A 22,602-nucleotide genomic window follows, 5' to 3' on the forward strand; every position below is an offset into this window, starting at 1 on the left:
GGAAATATACAAGATATAAAAGTAATTTATATTTGCAAACATTTTTAGGTCAGTGATTCCAACTGTTCTCTACTAAGACCTCTTTTCACCATGCTTCTCCACAAATTCCCTACTTTGAATTTTTAAATACAAATTATATCTATCAAATAAAATGGATTTATTTTCTTATTTTTAATTAATCAGAATTATCTGTATCTGAGCTATAATACTTAGAGCTTCAGAGGAACATAAAGCAACAGAATAACTATATAAAAATATGATATAATTATAACTAAGGTAAAGATATTTTGTAGTTTTAGGTATCCTATATAACCTTCTGCAAACTAAGGTTCAATGTCTGTTAAGTTCTTTGGAATATCAAAATGTTTCAAGGAGCCCCACAAGAACCATATGCAGAGCCGCGGTTATTTAAATATTCCAAATTGAAAAACAAGGGATTAAACTAGTTTAAAATCATCTAATAAATATGACTTATTCCTACTTGAAGAATTAAACTGAGGTATTGAACGTAGCATAACTGCTTAAACGTGACAGAAGAGAACATTCTGGGACTCTTTCAAACCTTTGCTTTCCCCACTCTTTTTTGCACACTGTCAAAATCATGACTTGGCTCTGAGATGGCGGGAGCAGAAAGCATCGAGCACGTACTCACCAGCCTGGTTGGTTGTGATGCTGACTGCAGCGAACTGTCTTGGTGGTGAGCTCAGCTCTGACACCCCGTTAATGGCATCGATCTCAAAGGTGTAGTTAGTATGTGCCAGGAGGTCTGTCACTGTCACTGTGGTGTTGGTGAGTCCGAACTGTCGAGGGAGGAAGCGGACATTTGGGCTGCATGGCTCACACTGTTTTACATTCCACCCACATTTTTTACATATGATGTTGAAGGTAACATCTTTCCGGCCTCCTGTGTCCAGGGGCCAACTCCAGTCCAGGATGACCGAGGTCTCGTTTATGTTAGAGATAACATTTCTTGGTGCAGATGGAGGTCCTGCAAAGTAGTTCAACAAAGATTAATGAGCCTCACTTCTGTTTTCTACTACAAGGGAAATAGATAATTTACAATGGAACCAAAAGAGGTAAATAACCATCTTGTCTCTATTATATACTTTTAATTCGTCCTTAGAGGATCCATGAGATTATAGACACATGGCTTCAAGAGCACTATCGTCCCCAAGCCATGGGCGGGGGAGTTTTGACTCAAAGTTGAAGATACATTCACAAAGTCCAATGAGGGAATTTACTACTAAATTCAATGCCCTTGTGAATAGTTATGAAAACTTTACTATTAGTTTTATAAATCTTAGTCCTTTTTCCCTATGACCTATGACCTACAAGTAACGTGAGGGAATAGAAATGTAAAAACACAAATCCCATGACTATAACCTCCCCTATTCTGTCAAATGTAATACAGGATCTAAACCAAGATACAGAAAACTTTCTTTCTTTCTGGGGGTCCTGTTGCAGGAAGTGCTTTAAAAACTAATTCATTTTGCGTGATAAATGTTGCATTTGTGGTGAGCCAGCATGGAGAGTGAAGCAGAGAAAGCTTTCAATTTGCACACGGAAAACGGAAGGAAATGGGCCAAATGCTTTAAAAAAAGAAGAAAGAAGCACAATAACCAGAAGGAAAAAAAAAACCACAAAATAAAAGAAACATGGAGGCATGGGTTGCAGCAAAACTACTCACGGGTACAAGCCATGGATGGAGGGTCTTTGTCTGCTCGGAAGTACTTATTCTCACACCTGCAGTTCACTGAACCATCTTCGTGGGTAGAACTGTGCGGTGGGCACTTGGCACATTTCACATTACCATCCGAAGCCTTGTAGAAACCTGGTCGGCAAGCTACAAACAAAATCACTCTTTTAAGATTCGGTGATAATTTTGAAAGCGTATTTTTCAAAACACATAAAACAGATTTCAGAATGTTAGGGGAAGAATTCATTAGGAATAAAAAAAAAATCCATTTTTTTTTCCTTCCAGAATTTACAGAAGCAAATAATGTGACCCAGTGTAGTTTCTCCACATATATACTTTTGAATTCGCACCAAATGTTAAAGGGAAAAAAAAACCCTGAAGATTTAGATTATTTTGGCACTAGAGTGTGATGAAATTTCCAGCTCATGTTTTCACAGCTTTGCTTGGCATTGAACTATTTGTGGAGAAAAATACAGCAAAGCCATGTCATCATGTAGCCATTCCCTTTTAAAACATGATGCAATGTGTACATTATCTGCGTGCAGTTAGCACTACATTACACACTCACTCTCTCTCTAATTGATTTCTGTGTATACGGCTCCCTCCCCACAAATTGTAAGCAACTGAAAGGAAGAAATCATGGCTTCCTTGTTTTAAGATTCTTGATGCATCGGTTCTCATGAGCTATTTTTTTTTTTCTGCCTTGACAGTGTCGTTCCAGTGCTGTAACTTCTACAGCCGTGGCCTACACTGAAGGTTTTTAAAAATTTCCTTGCCTGTCTTTCAGAAACATAGTGATGTATAATTTCTATTTAAACTGATCTACTTGTAAATAATTACTAGATTAAAGCTTTCTAAATAACTGTTTTCCTCTTCTTTCTTTCTGGCCATCTCTGAATGACATGTTTTGTTGAGCTCCATGAACCGGTCATGAAATATTGATTTCAGATGCCCATTTAGTATTCTTTATATATTTATTGCTTTTACAGAAATACGCCTCTACTGTATTGCTTTTGTTTAATCTGATGTAAAATTCAAAATGCTGTAATGGTTTATGTGATCTATTTTCAGAATTACATGGAGAACTGAAATCATAGTGAAAATCTTAGCAAGAAGTCTCTTGACATTGCTTTGAGGATTAAAATCAGAGTCCAGGGGCACTTGGGTGGCTCATAGGTTAAGTGGCCGACTTTGGCTCAGGCCATGATCTCATGGTTTGTGAGTTTGAGCCCCGCGTTGGGCCCTGTGCTGACAGCTCAGAGCCTGGAGCCTGCTTTGGATTCTGTGTTTCCCTCTCTCTCCACCCCTCCCCTGCTTGCACTCTTTCTCTCTCTCAAAAATAAATAAAAATTAAAAAAAATTATAAATAAATAAATAAATAAAATCAGCATCCACATTTTTTAGGTTTCCTACAGAGTATCTCTGGAAGTCAATGATTTCTTAAATTTCTAAAACTCAATTTCAATGCTATGTTGAGATGTGATGGTTTAAAGCACTTATGTGTAAAATATGCCCTGTAGGTGATCTGAATCCCAGAATTTTCCTATGTCAGCTTCATATTGTGAATAACAGGTTATTTGCATTCAAGTAAAGCCTGTGTGAACAAATCTTAACTTTTATAATCATTAAATGCATTTTGAAAGGTAACACTTTACATCCATAACAGTGTATCTTCCTACTGAATGTTTCTTGAGAAATACACTGTCAAGGGAAATATACTATCAAGATAAACAATTAAAATAACTTAAAATTATAGCAATCATTAATCTAGTCTTGCTGTTTTATAGTTTCTATCAAGAATGGCCACTCTAGGACTATCTTACATTAAATGGAACAACTTTTGGTGCCACATTGAGAGCCACTCAGATAAATTCTATTGCCCTGACCAAACATGGAGTAGGCTCATAAACTTTTGATCATTCTTCCTAAGCATTGGTTAGAAACTTCCACTCATATCTCATGTCATATCGCCTCTAGGGGAAATGATATAAAGTATAAACAAACTAAGCACTTAACTTCTGGTTTCAATTTAGCTCACTGAGTGCCTTTAGGTTTGCAAGATGGCAATGCTCAAGTGTTTAAAAGATAGAGTTGCACTGTTCCAGTGTATTTTGTGTTTTGGTTGCTTGTAAATTTATCTGTATGTTTTTATTTGAGGTTTTTATGGTTTTTACAACATTTAGCATAAAGGTATTCACTAAACAATCACTTTTTGTCAATATTATAAATGGCTATACTCTGATATTTAAAGAAAAGGCAAATCATATAATCATTTCTTAGCTACAGCACAGGACTTCTAATAATAACTTGAAAGTAGCTATAGTCAATAAACCTTTAAGTTAAGAATGTGACACAAACTAGTAACTAGACTTTATCTAAATGATTAAATAACCTTAGATATAATAATAGTAAAAGATAGGTAGACACACATACATTCTGCTTAATAAATATCTGTTAATCATTTACTCTTCTTCAGGCTTTTTGTTAGCCTTGAAGATACAAATGTCCCTAGTTCTGTCCACCTTAAAAGGGCCCTTGCAATTGAAATTGAAAGAGGGCACCAGACATTTGACACAGGCCCCAAGGAGCAAACATTCCATTCTGATTGAGCTGTTGGAGGAAATACAGAGAAGGAATTTCACTTGAGAAAGATCATGAAAGGATAGCAAAAGGCCTGTAAGTAGCATAATTAAATACACAAATAGATCAACAGGAAAAGACAAGCGGTTAAGTAGAGGAACTTGATGGGTACTGTTGGTTGCATACTAAACACCTAAATCTGCTTTCTGCTTGCTCACAGAATTTTGATTTTGTTCACAATCACACTCTGCCAAGTCCTCCCTTACACAGACATAATTGCAAATAGTTATGGATGGCCAGAGTGATAGCCCAAAGATGGGCAAAGAGATACAAACAGAAATCTGATGAAAGCCATTAAAATATCTTTTTTTTTTCCTAAGAAGATGGTCCAAATGTAACAGAAGCCATTCTACCTATATAATTCCAGCATTGATTCTTGGCATAATGGTTTACATGTGACAATAAGTTAAAGGCCAAGAAAATTAGATGTGTAATCTGCACTTGCTGATTCAGCTAGCACCTCTCTCAATATTTCTTAGAATGTCAGAAGAATAACACCCTATTTGTGTAGCTCTCCATGGGCAAGTTTTTTTTTATCACTACAGCAGAAAGTATTTCCAAAGGATCTAAGACAAGCAGAGAATGCAGTTGAGAGGTACTAAATAGAATTATAGACTAATGGAGCTAAGAAGATCCCAATAAATCACACTGGCCAGTCTGTGCGTTATATGTCTGAGGACCCAGAGCTCCAGGACTTTGGATGACACACAGGGACAGCCTCTACTCTGTATCTTCCAGCACCTGGTAGCTTGCTGATAGGCTTTACCTATCCAATTTGTTGATATTTATCAAGTTTCAACTATATGCAGAACACAATGATAGATTATATAACAATACCCTAAATTTTGTAGACATCTTTACTCTTTCTGAAAAGCTTTCATATGTACCGTCTCAACTGAATCTCACAGCAGTTGTGTCAAAATCACTGGAACAGATGTTACTCTACTAATTTTACAGAATGGGCAATTAGAGCATACACAGAAAAAGTAGCATCTCCAAGATAACAAAGAATTCGTGGTATAATCTGAAAGAGAAGGGGCACCTGGATGGCTCAGTGGGTTAAGCATCTGACTCTTGGTTTTGGCTCAGTTTATAATCTCACTGTTGGGAGACTGAGCCCTGTGTTGGGTTCCATGCTGAGTGTGGAGCCTGATTGGGATTCACCCTCTCTCTCCCTATCTCTCTGCCCCCTCCTGCTCACCCCCCCTCAAAATAAATAAACATTTAATAACATGTAAGAGATTTTTTGGCTTTTAATTTTATATAGAATGCTTATTGAAAGCAAATTATTCTCTAGAACCATGAATTATTTTTCTAAAATTCTAAGCTGCTGCTATGACACTGAAGAATTGTCATCTAAAACTTATTTAATTAAATGAATGCCAAGTCTTCTGTCATCTACTCCTAGTAAGAAACTATTTCAGAAAGGGTAATGTTTTCTCGCCTTTCTCTAGGATTTTCTGTTTGACGTCTAACATTATTACGGGAAGATGGGTAAGTGTGTTTTTGCTTGAAGAACAGAGTCTGCCAACCTCAGGAACAGCACGGCCCGCTACCTATAGGAGACATACAAGTACATTTTTCTTTCTTGCTACAAGCAGGATCTTTAAATCTTTTACCAAAATTGTTAAAAAAATTTGAGAATATGAATGAATAATTTATATCCACTAGTAAAATTACACTGTTAGGGAACACTCTCTTTAAATGCGTATGGAGAAATTCTTTACATAAAGTACTTACTTTTGAATTTTTCCCAGTAAATAATCTCCTTTCCTTGAAGTTGATTTGTGCTTAAATACCTATCTATCTATTGTACTTTGTTCGTCTTTCAAAAAAATCCTCCTGAATGAATGTGAAATTTTACCTCTAAGGGGCATAAATACTTGTATTTTAGTATCTTGCTTTGAGTGGTAAAAGCAATGACTGTAATTTCAAAGAACTTCCTTTATCCTTGAATGTAAAACTAGTGATAAAGCAATCTGCACATTTCTTTCACTTAAGTATTATTTCAGAGACTGAAAGGTTCAGCATATAAAAAATCAGGTAAAGGAATAGAAAGTAATGTTTTTCTCTTACTCATGGGAAATCTTAGTCAACTTACTATAGAATATCAAGGAAAAAAAACAGGCAAAAAGAGTAGTGATTCAGATATATACAGTTTTAAGGTTTTTTTTTAAATGTTTATTCATTTTTGAGAGAGAGAGAGAGAGAGAGAGACAGAGTGTGAGTGGGGTGGTGATGGGGGCGGGTGGACAGAGAGAGGGAGACAGAGAATCCAAAGCAGGCTCAGGCTCTGAGCTGTCAGCACAGAGCCTGACACGGGCTGGAACTCACAAGCCATGAGATCATGACCTGAGCTGAAGTCAGATGCTTAACGGACTGAACCACCCAGGTGCTCTTAAGTTTTAAAATAATAATAATAATAATAATAATAATAATAATAATATGCTAAATAGTTAAGATCTTCCCTGGTGCAAGCCAGCTACTAAAGCAATACTTAAGTAAGATAGGTATACACATATTCAAAACCTGCTGCCAAAATGACAGAACTCTCTGATTTACAGATTTCTTCAGGTAACCTAGGTTATAATTTTATCAGTGTTTGACTGGTAAGAACACTGGTAAAACTATTTACAGATTTCAGTCTCAGGGTGGGCAAACCAAGGAGTACCTCAACAGTTTAATACTGTTTGAGGCAAACTGCCGCCCTTGTTTTTGTGTTCCCATAAATGTTTTATTCCCTTCCTGTAATGAAGATTTTCGAAGTAGTTAAGTGTGGCAGGAACTCTCATCTTTGATTTTGTGTTCGTAAATAAAAGGAGGATGATCCATGAATATAAATTAATAGCCATTAAAAGCCAGAGGTATCACTTCCTCAAACCTTACTGGATATCACCATGGATTTACTAAATAATGAGACTTGTTCAGATAGTGTTTGGGTTTTGTGTATCGATATTCCTCTAACACATATGTGCTAATCTCCAAAATGACCAAGACACTTTATTGTGTCTGGTCCTACAGTGATAGAAGTTATAATCTTAGCTTTAAAAAGCTCAATTCTATATGACACGGTTATTTTAGAAATGGATCTCCTCCCTTGAAAGTGTAATTGTTGGGGCGCCTGGGTGGCGCAGTCGGTTGAGCGTCCGACTTCAGCCAGGTCACGATCTCGTGGTCCGCGAGTTCGAGCCCCGCGTCAGGCTCTGGGCTGATGGCTCAGAGCCTGGAGCCTGTTTCCGATTCTGTGTCTCCCTCTCTCTCTGCCCCTCCCCCGTTCATGCTCTGTCTCTCTCTGTCCCCAAAATAAATAAACGTTGAAAAAAAAAATTAAAAAAAAAAAGAAAGTGTAATTGCTAAGACAATTTCAATACACTTTAGTGTTATCTTCACCAAGAAATTCTTCAGTTTCTCTTCTTTTTAACGCAACACATTAAGTTGTTTTCAGCATCTTATAGGAAGAGCTCTGGACTAGGTAGTAGGAAATGCAAGTTTTGATGTAATCTTTTCTCCTAAATAGGTGTTATCTCAAAGTCACTGTCCAGGTGTATTCAAATTTTAATGAGGTCTTTGGGAAAGTGACTTCCTGTTCTAGAAATAAGTCTGAAGTTCCATTTTTGTAGTTACTATGTGTTCCTAGGTTAGACTCTGAGCAATCCAGAGACAGTTACTTCCTATTCATTTTGTATGCCCAGCGTCTAGCTCCATGTCTAGAACCTAGCAGTTGATAAGATGCATTTTTGAAGTGAATGAGACCTTGCAATCAGTTATCCTCTCTATGCTTCTAATTTTTCATTTATTGGATGCTGGACATTGGCTAGCTTACCTCTAACAACTCGTCAGGTTGACACTCTGAACGGTTAATACTTTGTGTACCAAAATTAGTAGAATTCTTACAACTTTCTAAGTAGAAAGACAAAATAAATACTGTATATCAAAGTATCTTCACTTTCATCCCTGCTTTAAGGATTAAAATTAGCCACTGAAATTATAAAACCACATAGGGTAACAAGACAAAGGAGGTTCTCTTCTAACTTTGAAGAAATATACTTGAAAAAGAAATGACAGGTTTTTGCTCTTTTCAGTGTTTTTTCTGTGTCAGAGCAGAATGTATTCAAAGGATGTACTGATTTCATGATTGAATGCATTGAAAAATAAATTGACCACCAGATAATTCCCTGTTTTATAGTTTCAGCTTCACCAATAGCACAGTAAGTCTATATTTGATTTTATGTACATTTCAGATAGAGTAGGATGTTTAAAAGTTGGGGAATCTTATGGCAATGCATAAAAATATTGATATTAATTATTCTCTTTAATTTTGTAAGATGATGCGTTTTCTTTTTCTTTTTTAATGACAAGGGAAATGAGCACACTATTGAAAACACAGTTCAAGAGAATACATTTCTCTTCTGTTAATCTGCAGTGAGGTTTTACTTGTCTTTTCCTTGCTAGTCTAGATTTTAGTTCCCTTATTTTAAGTGCTGAGTTACTGAGAATAAACCCCAAAACTTTTTGAAAAACCCCAAGATAGGCCACAGTGGAACAAAAATGAGAAAGCCCCTGCCAAATGTTAATTTGCTATTGAGAAACACTAAAAATGTGAATAATATAATAGAAGGAAGCCAAAATAATACCAATTTGTAGTGAATGAGTTAAAAATATTTTGGGAATCTGCTGATTCCGTATTTATGAAGAAGTAACAATAAAACGGGAACTAAATATTGCAGGTCAATAGGGGGGTAAAATAACAAACTATCAGCTTTGGAAAATAACAAAGAAAAAGTATGAAATAGAGAGTATTATGTGCACTGTGTATACAATAAATAATAATTACAAAAAAAGCTTCAAGAAAGAATCTTGGCCTTATTCCCAAATTACATAGCACACTTTCCTCTAAGTCCTAATTGATGGGTTTGAGCCAGGCTGATACTGAGAATGGGTCAAGTTACCATAGTGAAAGGAAAACCAATGCACTTAGTAAACCATGGTGGCTACTGTTGAAAGAAAGTAGACAGCCTTTCAATTGCAAAGTGAATTTTGTCTCCAGTTGACTAATGTGGTTGACTTTTAAGAGAAAACATGGTCCTAATTAAGGGTTAAAAGGCTCATTTCAATTTGAATTAACTTTAAATTAAAAAATAAAGCTGTTGGTAAATAGGTCCCTTTTAGTATTCAGACTTTAGCTCCATATACACAGGGCTATATTATCAATTCCCAGCCATAAACACAAACTAATGACCAGAACCAGCACTGACTAAACAGATGATTTCCTGGCCTTGCAATTCCAGGCCTGACAGGGTCTATTTGCCGGTACAAGGTCAAAGCAACTGTTTATTCCCAAAATGAGCTGCACTCCACAATCTTACAGGAACTCTATTCTTTGCCATTTGAATAGAGGTACAATGCTTTGAGGCAAGGCCCAGGCATTTCAATACACTGGAAGTGGCAACGTTCAGTCATTAAACCCTGCCTGCAATGTGCAGCATTTACAAAGTGATCAAGTGTTTCCTTCTTCTGTTCCTTCCACTGTTCAATAAAAAAGGCCTAAGGCAAAATGCCACCATACCATTAAACACAACAGAATCAATCACAATCTAGTGTGGCTCAAAGATAGCCGAGTAACAAGACTTTATTGTGTTTGTTGTTGTTCCATCAGATTTAGCAAGACAGGTGTCAGTAAAACTGAAATATGTCCAATAATACGCTCACCACAAAGAGAATACTAAAACAGCCCCAGATCCTAAGGATGTTGTTGTGTTCTGCCGGCTTTTCAGTTGCCCTCCACCTTCAAGGAAGAGCTGTGTTTCTTAAGAGTTGCACTAGCTAAGTTTTCTATCCTTAATTATCAATGGCCAGAGAACAAGTCCCATTAACTAAGTTTACAAATTCACAGGAAGGTGTATGTAATGAATAGGTAAATACTAAAAAAGGGGGAGGGGGGGGATATGAAAGACAAAATCATGTATATGGCCCTAAAATGAATAGGGCCCAAATCTATACTCAGGTATACTGAGAGACAGCCTGTTCTTTCGGAACAGTGCCAGAAGTGTTCTTCAGACCTGAAGAGCAGTGGGATATCTAAGAAAACTATTTCTAGGAAGGGGTTTTGGAGGAGGTAAGTCACCTCTATGTTTCAGTAGGCCCTACAACAGATTAGGATCTTCCAGGCTGCACTGGAACCATAGCTAGAGCATGGAGAAGTCACCACTCCAGTATTTACCATTATATACAAATTTCAGGAAAAATAAATACATGAAATAATTTTAGGAAAATGGAATTTCCAAAATAGATTTGAAATCACCCAGAGTAGGAGTTTGAGACACAAGTCATGAGCTTTAGGCTCACGTCAGGAAAGTAAGAAACTAACTATGCATACTACATGTGTGGCTTGGATTTATACATCAAAAGCACACTCTCACTCAAAAATGCACACACACATGTACACACACACACTCTCACCACGGTTTTTACTAGTTCTTGTTTCTATTCTACCGCTCTGTTCCCTTTTTATTCTCTTTTCTTTAAAAAAATGCAACATGGGAGAAATTACTGTCGACCGCGAATGTGGGTAGCTTCACTAATGTGAATTTCACATTTCAAAAAAAAATTTTTAATGGTTACTTTTTGAGAGAGAGAGAGAGAGAGAGAGAGAGTGTACAAGCTGGGGAGGGGCAGAGAGAGAGAGGGAGACTCAGAATCTGAAGCAGGCTTCAGTCTCTGCGCTGTCAGCTCAGAGTCCTACGCAGGACTCGAAGTCACTAACCATGAGATCATGACCTGAGCTGAAGTCGGACGCTTAACTGACTGAGCCACCCAGGCACCCCAGTGAATTTCACATTTTTTATCTCAAGTAACTATATCTCATTTAGGAACATTTATACAGAAAACAATACAATTTTTTTAAATCCTGAATTTAAAGGGAACCTATAAAAAGTAGAAAACTCAGAGGAAAAACAAAACAAAACAAAATTCTGTGAATGCTATAAGACATGATGCAAAAATATTTGCCCTCTTAGTTATATCATTAACTATACACTCTCCAAAAGAGATCACCATATAGAATTTTGAGAAATGGTGACATCATTATATTGTATCAGAGGTCCTTTAGACTTGCTTTACTTTTTAGGTTAGTTTATTTTAAAATAATGTCCTTTTTTTTCCTGAGGAAACACCTCTGCAACTTTCAAATTTATACTTCAACACATCTTATAATCTATCAGTTTTCCATTCCATTTTTATTTTGTGAAATTTATTAAAATGACTGACAATATTGTGGTCAAATAATGGGTTTATGGGGCACCTGGATGGCTCAGTTGGTTAAGCCTCTGACTCTTGATTTTGGCTCAGATCATGATCTCATGGTTAATGAGATCGAATCCCGCATTGAGCACTGCACTGACAGAGTGGAGCTTGTTTGGGATTCTGTCTCTGCTTATGTCTCTGCCCCTCCCTTGCTCACTCTCTGTCTCTCAAAATAAATAAATAAACTTTAAAAACAAGTGAGGGATTTAAAATAAACCAGTAATGTGTCATTTATATGTTAAGTATTCAGTTTATGATCACAAAATATTATCAACTAGAAGTGTGCAATTTAAAAGTATTCAATATTTGCTTTGAATATTTACAAATGGCTAATATTTGTAAGGTAACATAGAAGAAAAAATGAATTCGTGTAATTCTAGGTTTTTTTTCTTCATTTCATTTTTATGTTTAAAGTAAATATTTGTTCCAAGATGAAAACAGATTTCTACTCAGCATATTCTGAAATTTCATTCCCTAGCTGGGTAAGAATGGATTTCTCAAGAAAACACGAAAAGTAAATAGATGACCATAAACAGATGCCCATGGGATCAACAACACTATTAGCCAAGTAAGTGTTTCATAAAAATTTCAACCAATCATCTATTTGAAACTGTTCAGGAAAGACATGAATGTACATAACTGTATAGGACAGCATGTCTATATATTTGAATTTTACATAAAATCAATTCCATCCTATTCAAGAAAAAATACTTTTTTCATAAGAATACGAAGTTTTCAAAGAAAAAAAGGGCACTATAAGGTTTGACATATGTACATCTATTCTAATATGTATGTCAAAAATACAAAATCTCTCTCCCTACTCCCTAATTAAGGTAGAAATAAACTTCTCAAAATACAGGGAAGAATCTCATAGGCAGGAGACACAGCAATAGATAACAGTATTTGATGGCATTATGAAAATAAAAAGAATAGGCTTGAATTCCTTAAAGTGGTTACTTTTGGGGGCACCTGGGTGGCTCAGCCGGTTTAGTGTCTGAAATTGGCTCAGGTCATGATCTCACGGTCTGTGAGCTGGAGCCTCATATGGAGCTCTGTGCTGATGGCTCAGCACAGAGCCATGTGCTCTGTGCTGATGGCTGGAGCTTGCTTCAGATTCTGTGTCTCCCTCTCTCTCTGCCCTCCCCTGCTCATGCTCTGTCTGTCTGTCTGTCTCTCAAAAGTGAATAAAAATTAGAAAAAAAATTTTATAGTGGTTAATTTCTAAATATAGGCACAACCCTTTTTTTCAGCATTGTTAACACTATATTATCCTAGAACTTTACATGCAACTTGGGAGATAGATGATTGAATAAAAAGGGTAAGAAGATTAAATTAACTTACATTCATCTAAGAGGAAGAGAGAATTAAAGGGCAGAGAGAATGGGAGAAAGAAAAGAAAATATTACAGAGGAAATATTAAACCGCATTACTTATAGCTGGCAAACATGTATCACCTTTCTAGTACAAATAACTCGGACACATTAGAAGTTTGGAACATAAGGATGAATGAAGAACAAAAGTGGGAGGATGTCTGCCATTTTCATTCACTTTATTTGATCATTTTACAGAGTTTCAGATTTGGTCACCTATGCTTAGAGTTGCCACCCTTGAAGTGAGTGGGTAGTGGGGAGATAAAGAGAGAAAGAGAAGGGGGAGGGAGGGAAGGAAGGAGAAAGGGGTCTGCATGTAGGAGTGTGTATGTGTGTGTGTGTTTGTAATTAAAACCACTGACAAGATTTTGCAAGTATTTCTTCAATCCAGAGATCAATATATTCTACCTACTCTTTGGAGTTACTATTTAAAAGTGTGTTGATTGACTTGAGAATTCATTTAGGATAATTGTCTTCTTATATTCTGCAAATTTAGGGGTTTAGGTTTCAGACATGAGGATAGAGAGGTGAAGGATTGGACAGGGGATGGGACATTAAGTCACATCTTAACCCAGCAACCTTTGAAAACTCAGGCATACATTACATTGTATGTAAATGATGCATCACTAAACTACATCTGAAACTAACTTTACACTGTATGTTAACTAACTGGAATTTAAATAAAGATTGGGAAAAAAAGAAAAAGACAAAAGAAGGAAAATCGATGCAGATTGCATTATCAGTTTGCAGCACCTACCCCAGATCTATCTACTTGAAGAGTTTGCACCTCTGAGTAATATAACAAATGCCTTACCGAAAATCTCCATGTCTAGCACTGCACTTGTATTTCACCTCTGTGCTTACAGTGATCATGTGAGACACTATTATCTATTTTTCCTGAGGAGATGACTGAGGCTTAATGATATTAGTGCACTGACTGTTCATCCCATTAAGTGTTGTTGTAAGCAGAAACGAAATCTAAGGCTGAGGATTTCCTAGACACAGATACTTAGGTGTTTTGTATCCGCTGACTTCTCGTTCTGTAAAATGTAAAAGTGGTATCTGATGGAGGATTGGCAGTAAATCCAGCACCCTAAAATTAACAAAAAAAAAGTTACATAGTTTGACTATAAAGATAGCAGACAGATTTTACTGGGCACACAGTGAATTGCTTACTTCATTTTACTGCAGTAATTGTCGATAGTAGTTTTCTTCAACAATAATCTCAAGCCTATGTCTAGCCAGGTGAATGGCTCTGATGGAAGACAGTTCTGGTCACCAGGACGAGGGAATGCTTCACTGTTGTAGGTCTATTAGAAAGCTATTTGTGAGTGGGATGCCTTTGCAGAGGAGTCTGCCTGCTCACCATAGAATAAATTTTCTACTTTCTCTATGTTACCAGCTGAAACAAGGAGCTTTATTGTGTAGGGGGAAAAAGGCAAACCCTTAAATAGTTTCCAATAAAAAATTAAAAGGGCTAATGCAATTCCACTTTATTGCTTTAGTCTCCTGGACATTAAGAACTCTCAAGCAGCCGAGGAAAGTAAAATATTCAACCTTGTCTATTACACAGTTGAGAGGTAATTTTCACTAAAATATAACATAGTATTTGGAATTCTGCAAGGTGTATACTGAAGAGCAAATGCTCAGAATACAAACAAGAGTGGAAAAGTGAGCACTTTTCCCAAGACTTTGGGGTAGATTTGATGCACTTCGGATGCCTAGCAAAGTCTTTTGCACTGCCCCCAATCTGTACTTGTCACTCTGATTACACATTAAGCCCAACTAACTAACAACAGATTTAGAAACCAATAAAATTTTCATTAATTAGGACTAGAAAACAGTACACTGAAAATGCCTGCACATAATTTGTAACAGCTGGATCCATACCATTTTCCTTCTAAGGAAATCTTAGTTTCATAATACTTTCAGTTTATTTGATATATAGTAGGGAGCTACACCTAGAACAAAAAATAAATTTTTGTGACTAAAAGAAATTCAGTTCATGTTCAGTAATGTCTGAAGTCACCCAAGGGCACATCCAGAACCCATTCTGACCTGTCTTCACATTTCACAATCTGCATTCTTACCGGCCAGAGAAATTCCTACTATCTGAAATCCTTCTTCCCAAACTGTGTTCAACTCAGTTGATAATTGATATGCCTTGTAACAGCAATGTAGTACCAGAACCACATACAAACTAAATACTGACGATCTAATCATGCTTTCATAAAACATATGTATCAATAACATTCTGCTCTTTAAAACTCAATATTATTACTGTGGTGAGATAAGATAATAAGCACTTCATGGATCCCCCCCCTCCACCTTTATCCCTTGCGACCTACTAGAATGCTTGGCTCACAAAAAGCAACCAATACATTTTGAGAGAAGAATGAAAGCTGTATTCATCTCTCCATAGTAATGTCCCATTATAGTATTTCCCATGCACAATTACTAGGTTTAACAAATCATAAACATCTTAGTGGAATAAATTTCCCTTTAAAGAATCACTCTCATGCTGTGAACAAATTATAAAGCTTTATGATGAAAATAAATGGAAGAAGGACAATTTTTTAAAAAAAATTATGTGTTCCATTAGGTATTAAATGCAGAACTATATAATATATGTAATATATACTTAACTTGTAATTATATATATGATTAATAGTAATTGTAAGTTGTATTTAACTTTATTTTTTTTTAATTTTTTTTAACGTTTATTTATTTTTGAGACAGAGAGAGACAGAGCATGAATGGGGGAGGGTCAGAGAGAGGGAGACACAGAATCCGAAACAGGCTTCAGGCTCTGAGCTGTCAGCACAGAGCCCAACGCGGGGCTCGAACCCACGGACTGAGAGATCATGACCTGAGCCGAAGTCGGCCGCTTAACCGACTGAGCCACCCAGGTGCCCCTGTAAGTTGTATTTTAAAGCTAGAAATAAAGGAAACTCTCAATTTCTTCCTCTTTTAATTTTTTGTTTTTGAGAGAGAGAGAGAAAGTGGGGGACAAGGGCAGAGAGAGAGGGAAGGAAGCCCAACCAGGCTTCACTCCCAGCCCAGAGCCCAATATGGGGCTTGATCTCATCACTGTGAGGTCATGACCTGAGCCCAAATCAAGATGCTCAACTGACTGAGCCACCCAAGTACCCCTGTCTCAGTTTCTTCTAAACACATCTTTTAAAAAAATTCTTGAATTATGTTTAAACAAATATCCCTAGGGTAAAAGAAAACATGAGGTATGTTTCCTAAAGAAACTTTTTTTCCCTAAATGAACATATTTAGTTTAGAACAAAAAGGAGTAAGAGGACTTCCAGTTGAATAATAATTATTATTATGATATGGATACCATCTGACCTTAAAAGTAAGGACTGTCGTTTTCCATGATACATAAAAAACATTACAAGATTTATATGATATATAAAAGACAGAAGCAAAAAATGGACGACAGATCATTTTGGGGTGAAATCCTTGAGGCAAGAGTTTTGAGAGTTTGAACACGAAAGAAAAAAAGTAAAGCTGAAACAGAGAGTCTCAAATTAGTCTGGGGAGGTATGCAGACAAATTAGGCCATGCAGTGCTGTGAAGGTTATATTAAGGGCTTGTTTTTATATAGTAAGTTTTGTGGGAAGTCATTGAAAGGTTTCATGCATGAGGTATACCATAATCAGATTTACATTTCAAAGAGATCATTCTTGTTCCTAGGGGCAAATGCATTGAACTGAGTCAAAAATGGAGTACACAGGGGATCACTAAAATAGCCCAAATTAGAGATGTTATGACATAGATAGAGAAATAGTTATCATCATAGAAAGAACTGTATTCATTTGAGATATATTATCTAGAAAATATTGATAGATCTTGGAGATAGAATCGATGAAGATTATAAGGTAGAAGAAACCTTAAGAACTGGCATCTGAGTTTCTTGTTCAAGTTGTTGGGTGTTCTTCCTATTTTCTGAGTTAGGGAATGAATGAATTTTTGGGTAAGTACACACAATTTAAGTTTGCATATGTTACACTGAGTTAGCCAAGTAAGCATTTGCTGTACTAAACTGTGTAGCATTTACCATATTTGTACTGTAAAGAAACTGATTCCAGGGCACCTGGGTGGCTCAGTCAGTTGAACATCTGACTTTTGATTTCAGCTCAGGTCACGATCCCAGGGTTGTGGGATTGAGCTCCACGTTGGGCTCTACACTGCACGTGAAGTATGCTTAAGATTATCTCTCTCTCTTTCAAAAAAAATTAAAAAAAAAAGTGAAGATGGAATAAAAAAATTTAAAAAATAAACTGACTCCAATATTCTCATGTTAAGCAAAATTACAAATTAAGTTTTCTCTGTTATAGGCTTTTGTTTATTGTCAACAGATGAAATTAGTTATCAAAAATATGGGTTTCCAAAAAATATATATATGGGCTTCCAGAGAAGACAACATGATCAAGCAATCTATATAGTTTTTTTTTCTTTTAATGTAAAAAGATTACAATAAAATACTGGTAAAGAAAGGTTCCATGTCAGAGACACATTAGAAAAACTGTCTTTACTGAGTTGGGTGTTTCTTCTCGGAATAGAATATTTATTTTGATTTGTACATGAACCAGATACTTGGACTCCAAAATAGAAAACCTGTGTTCTGTGGACTCCAACATTTGCCTGATTTTACCATTATACACTATTTATCCCAAAGCAAAAAAGGAGAAAAATTATGAGCATATCAACAAAAATATATCATGACCAAGGAACCAACAGTTTAAATTGCAACATCCATTGCTGGAAAATGAATAGGAGATATTTAAAAAAAAACATTTGTTTAATGTTCATTTATTTTTGAGAGACAGAGACAGAGTGCAAGTGGGGGAGGGGCAGAGAGACGGAGACACAGAATCCTAAGCAGGCTCCAGGCTCTGAGCTGTCAGCATGAGCCCAACGCAGGGCTCAAACTCAGGAGATCATGAGATCATGAGCTGAGTCAAAGCGGGACGCTTACCTGACTGAGCCACCTAGGCACCCCTAATAGGAGATACTTTTTTTTTGTTTTTTTTTTTCAACGTGTATTTATTTTTGGGACAGAGAGAGAGACAGAGCATGAACGGGCGAGGGGCAGAGAGAGAGGGAGACACAGAATCGGAAACAGGCTCCAGGCTCTGAGCCATCAGCCCAGAGGCTGACGCGGGGCTCGAACTCACGGACCGTGAGATCGTGACCTGGCTGAAGTCGGACGCTTAACCGACTGCGCCACCCAGGCGCCCCAGGAGATACGTTTTTGATGTGCATATTGTAATTGTGAGGAACACAGTTTCAGGCAGCTCAGGTTCAAATCTTGACTCTATCAATTGCTACCTATATAACTGAACAAGTTACAAAGCCTCTTCATATCAGTTTCTCTGTATCTATCAAATGGGGACAGTAAAAGAATCCTACCAGGATTTTATAAGAATTAAACGAGAGTATAGCAAGTTTCAAGTACATATTATAAATTAGTAAATATTAATATATATTTATAAACATATTTAAACATTCATGATGTACCCAAACATTTCTAAAATCTATGACATAAATCAACAGATTTCTCAGTGTATTTGAACAACATTAAACCACATTTGCCTTTTCCTAATTTTCTACTTTTGAGATATATTAGGCATTTGTTTCTCCTTAAAATATTATTGCAATATCCTTCTCCATTAAAACTGTATTTTTTAAGAGGGTTCACAAAAATATTTCACAAAAGAGCATCCTCTTGTCCAAGTACATTACTGATAGTTATTCAGCCAGCCCTTTGCTCTACCCAATATTTCCAACTACCACTTGGTGACACTGGAGATTTCCATAGATATCTTGTATCTATGCAACTTATATTTAACATAGACAAACCAGAGCAATGTTTTGCCCTTGGTTCTTTGTGGATATGTCAGTCCATCTCATTACATGCTACTAATAACTTTATCCTCCTTTGAAATCTTTGTATTTACTGGTGGAAGGACCAACACAGAATGGGTCCCCCCAGAGGAAACTGAGATGATTACCTCCAATTTGTAGCTCAAAGCCTTTTTGCTTCTTTATTCAGATGCATTTTTCCCACCCCCAATACTGGCAGTTTTATTTTTATTTTTATTTTTTTGGCTGCCATATGCACTAGCAAACACAAACTTGGCTGACTTCCCTCCACATCTTGTCCTCACTTCTTGAAGGATCTTTCTTTTACTGAGCTCCAAAATTAATCTGACTTTGAAATTCATTCGTTTTCCTGAGTCTTATTTCTCCATAAGTACAGACTCTTGCTAAGGTGATACTGAGCTTTGTAACTTTCAGCCACTTGTCCAAATCTGTATCATGTTGGCACTGACCAATGTCTCCCCTGTCCGATAGCTTTTCTGACAGTTAATGAGAAGTAAAAGGCTAGAGCTATTAGTCCAAATCCTAGGGGACAGGTGTCCAGATTACAAAAACCACATTCACATATGGCAATAATTGGCAGCTCTTTTAGGTGATCACAGACTTATTTCTAAAGACCCAATGGATACTTGAATAATTCTTGGTGCCAAATAGGAAACTCTCCTGAATAAGATAAGTATGTACTGTTTTTTTTTTTTTGTACAGTTATTGCTTGTTTTCTTTTTTTTTTCCCAATAGACTTTTCCAATAAAGGAGATTCATTTAAATAGTTCATGCCAAAATTTATATAATTCTACCAAAATTATAGACTTAAGTCTATGGCAATTGAAACCTTAGAGATAGAATACTTCAGTCTCACATTGGATAAGGTATTATAGATTTAAGAGGCCGATATGTTTATACATCTAAATAGAAGCAGCAGCTCAGCTTTGTAAACAATATCCTTTCAAGAATCTTACTACCATTTACAGAATGCTCTTTCAACTCATTTTTCTCATTCTTTTGATTTTTCAAAAGTAGCGCAACATGAAGTCTACTTATGTAAAAACATTTATTAATTCAATATTTAAGGATTCCATTTTATATACAGTAATTTATTTATACTTCAAAGCCTGCTCCTTTGTCCAAACTGGTTTTCAAGGCTCTATTGTACTCCCTTCTGTTTATCTCTAACCTTTCGGTTTAATCACACTTGGTAATAAATTAAACATTCCACAGACTCACAAGCAATCAACAAATAAGTAGGATATTCTGGCACTTCTAAAGGAAGAGCAGACATTGAAAGGAACCGCTGAATTAATAAAGTGGTTTCAGAACACTCCTCAGAGCAGAAACTATTTTCACTTATTTTAATATTTAAATATTTTAACGTACTATCATTTTAGTTTGAAGTATAAGTGCAGCTTCCATGTTCAACTCTATCCTTTGATGTAGGAGGAACAGCAGCCTCCGATTGAGAGGCAATAGACCTGTGTTTTAGTCCTGACTGGACCTATCCAGCTAGGTGCTATCTTATGTTGAGCGAACTTGTCCCAGAGCCCAGCCTCAGAAGGTCGTAGACAAGACCTTGACACCAAGTCTTCCTTGAGCTTACCTGTTGCTTCCATTATGCTCACAGCCTAGAACTTTGAGCAACTAGCAAATTTTTCCTAAGTCAGTTTAACCTGGGATGCATATGGTTTTGATAACATTTTACTCTACATGCATGTTACCATTCTGAACTCTGGGAACAGTCTAACATGACAAACTAGTGGTAGGAATTTCCTCATGGAGAAACAGAAACAAAACAAAACAAAACAAAACAAAAAACCCAGCTCTCCCGAATTTATATTATCCATCATTCTTTCCTCTAACAATTACTATGGGTACAGGATTGACTTTTTAATAGCTAGTAGGACGGTGATTCTATTTTAGGAATTCCTTTTTAATTTTACTTTATAGAGAAATTTATAGCATTTATTCATATAGATAGGTTGTTACTTCATCATCACATGAATAAAGTATCTTTTTAGTCAATAGTAACATATTTGCACATTCCATTGATGATTTTTCAGAAGTTGTTAAAGACTTGAAGATACTTTTTGTGATGTTGTATCTCTATATTCATTGTTGGTAACCTAAAACTAATTTTTGGTAATTAAGATCTTAAATAAGCATATAATTAAGTTTAAACAAGGATTAAAAACCCTTGCCATGTAGCTCCATGGCTTAAAAGGAATCACAGGATTCTTTTATTTAAAATCCCATATCCCAGAATAAATAGAGTTCCTCATCTATTTAGCATTGGTCTCCCAGGATTAGAAAATGACACAAGATGGTTCCATGATTACATCCATCGGAAAATATGTTTCCCCTAAAGCAAAGATAATATCCCTGTAGTCACCTTTAGTTTCTTATCTCAAGTTACTCTTTCATTTGCTGAATTTCTATTCCTCTGTGTCAACGATAACTTGAAAATTAAACACCTTTGGGACACTAGGGAATAGCATGAGATGAACACTATTCTGACCACAGCTGGAGGCCACATAAATGCTGCTGCACCAGATGAAGTGAAAGGCTAGGGCGTCGTGGGAGGATAACAGCAGGGAGTTGGCACTTGCATCTGGTTTCCCCCCTTATTTTCTATTTGAATTCTAGGTACGTGCACGTATGCCTGTCATTCTTCTAGGTACAGTACTGCTAATAAGACATGTAGTATAACAATGCAAATAAAACAATACGTTACCCTTCTTAGAATTATGCAAAATTTTCAATGTTAGAAATTTCTAGTGATTACAATTCTGAATATTTGGAACATAGTCATTGCTTAAGTACATACATTTTTTTATATTAACAGAAAAATCTTATTTATAAATATTTTATATGCATATCATGTACACCATTATTTTAGAAATAAACCTAAGAGTATTTTATTTTTCATATTTTATTTTGAGAGCGAGTGAGAGAGAGAGAGAGAGAGAGAGAGAGAGAGAGCACAAGCAGAGGAGGAACAGAGAGACAGAATCCCAAGCAGGCTCTGCACTGACAGAAACCCTGAGATCATGACCTGAGCTGAAATCAAGACTCGGACACTTAACTGACTGAGCCACCCAAGCGTCCAAACCTAAGATGCTATTTCAAATTTGTTTCTACAGATATTTATAGGCAGCATATTAAGAGCAATCTGTTACCCCATGAGCCTCTACTGACAACCTGCTTATCTTTATAGGGAATTCACATGGTTGTTTAGCATTAAAAGAGAGAGAAGCTATTTCAACATTTCATGGCATCATTTTGTGCAATCTGAGGCCCCCATTTTCACAAAGGATCAGCCTGTCTCCTGACAGGACAAGTCTGAGGCAAGGCCCCTCCTCTGGCCAGAGTTCTGATGGGCGGCACCACTGTGCTTAGCCTCTTCCAGTTTTAGTTTTGTCATGATCCTGACAGGTTTACTAACTATGTGGTTTTTTTTCTGCTGGCAATTTTAACACCTGAGTATGCTTCAATCTCAGTATGTTATGTTCTCATTATCTCTCTGTGGGGCTCTCAGCCCTATTACATTGGAAATTCATTGAGAGGAGGAATTATGTCCCATATAGCTTTGTGTATTAGATATCCTAACACTGCTTGATACAAAGTTGGTAGTTCATACGTATTGAGACAAATTAACTCTAATACAGACAGACATATGTGTATGCGTATGTGTGTGTGTGCATTTTG

General features: G+C 36.4%; 1 protein-coding gene across 6 annotated transcripts in view; it reads right to left on the reverse strand.

Moving 5' to 3' along the window:
• The window catches only part of EPHA3 (EPH receptor A3), a 356,643-nt gene that overhangs the window by 129,766 nt on the left and 204,275 nt on the right, over positions 1-22,602 (reverse strand). For all 6 annotated transcript variants that reach the window (XM_047875913.1, XM_047875912.1, XM_047875916.1 and 3 more), the window contains 2 exons: positions 1,688-1,843; positions 653-988 (listed from right to left, as the gene is read on the reverse strand). In XM_047875913.1, the coding sequence (XP_047731869.1) occupies positions 653-988; positions 1,688-1,843 (492 nt within the window). The remainder of the gene's footprint in view (positions 1-652; positions 989-1,687; positions 1,844-22,602) is intronic.

The sequence above is a fragment of the Prionailurus viverrinus genome, chromosome C2, assembly GCF_022837055.1.
Source record: "Prionailurus viverrinus isolate Anna chromosome C2, UM_Priviv_1.0, whole genome shotgun sequence".
Lineage (NCBI taxonomy): Eukaryota > Metazoa > Chordata > Mammalia > Carnivora > Felidae > Prionailurus > Prionailurus viverrinus.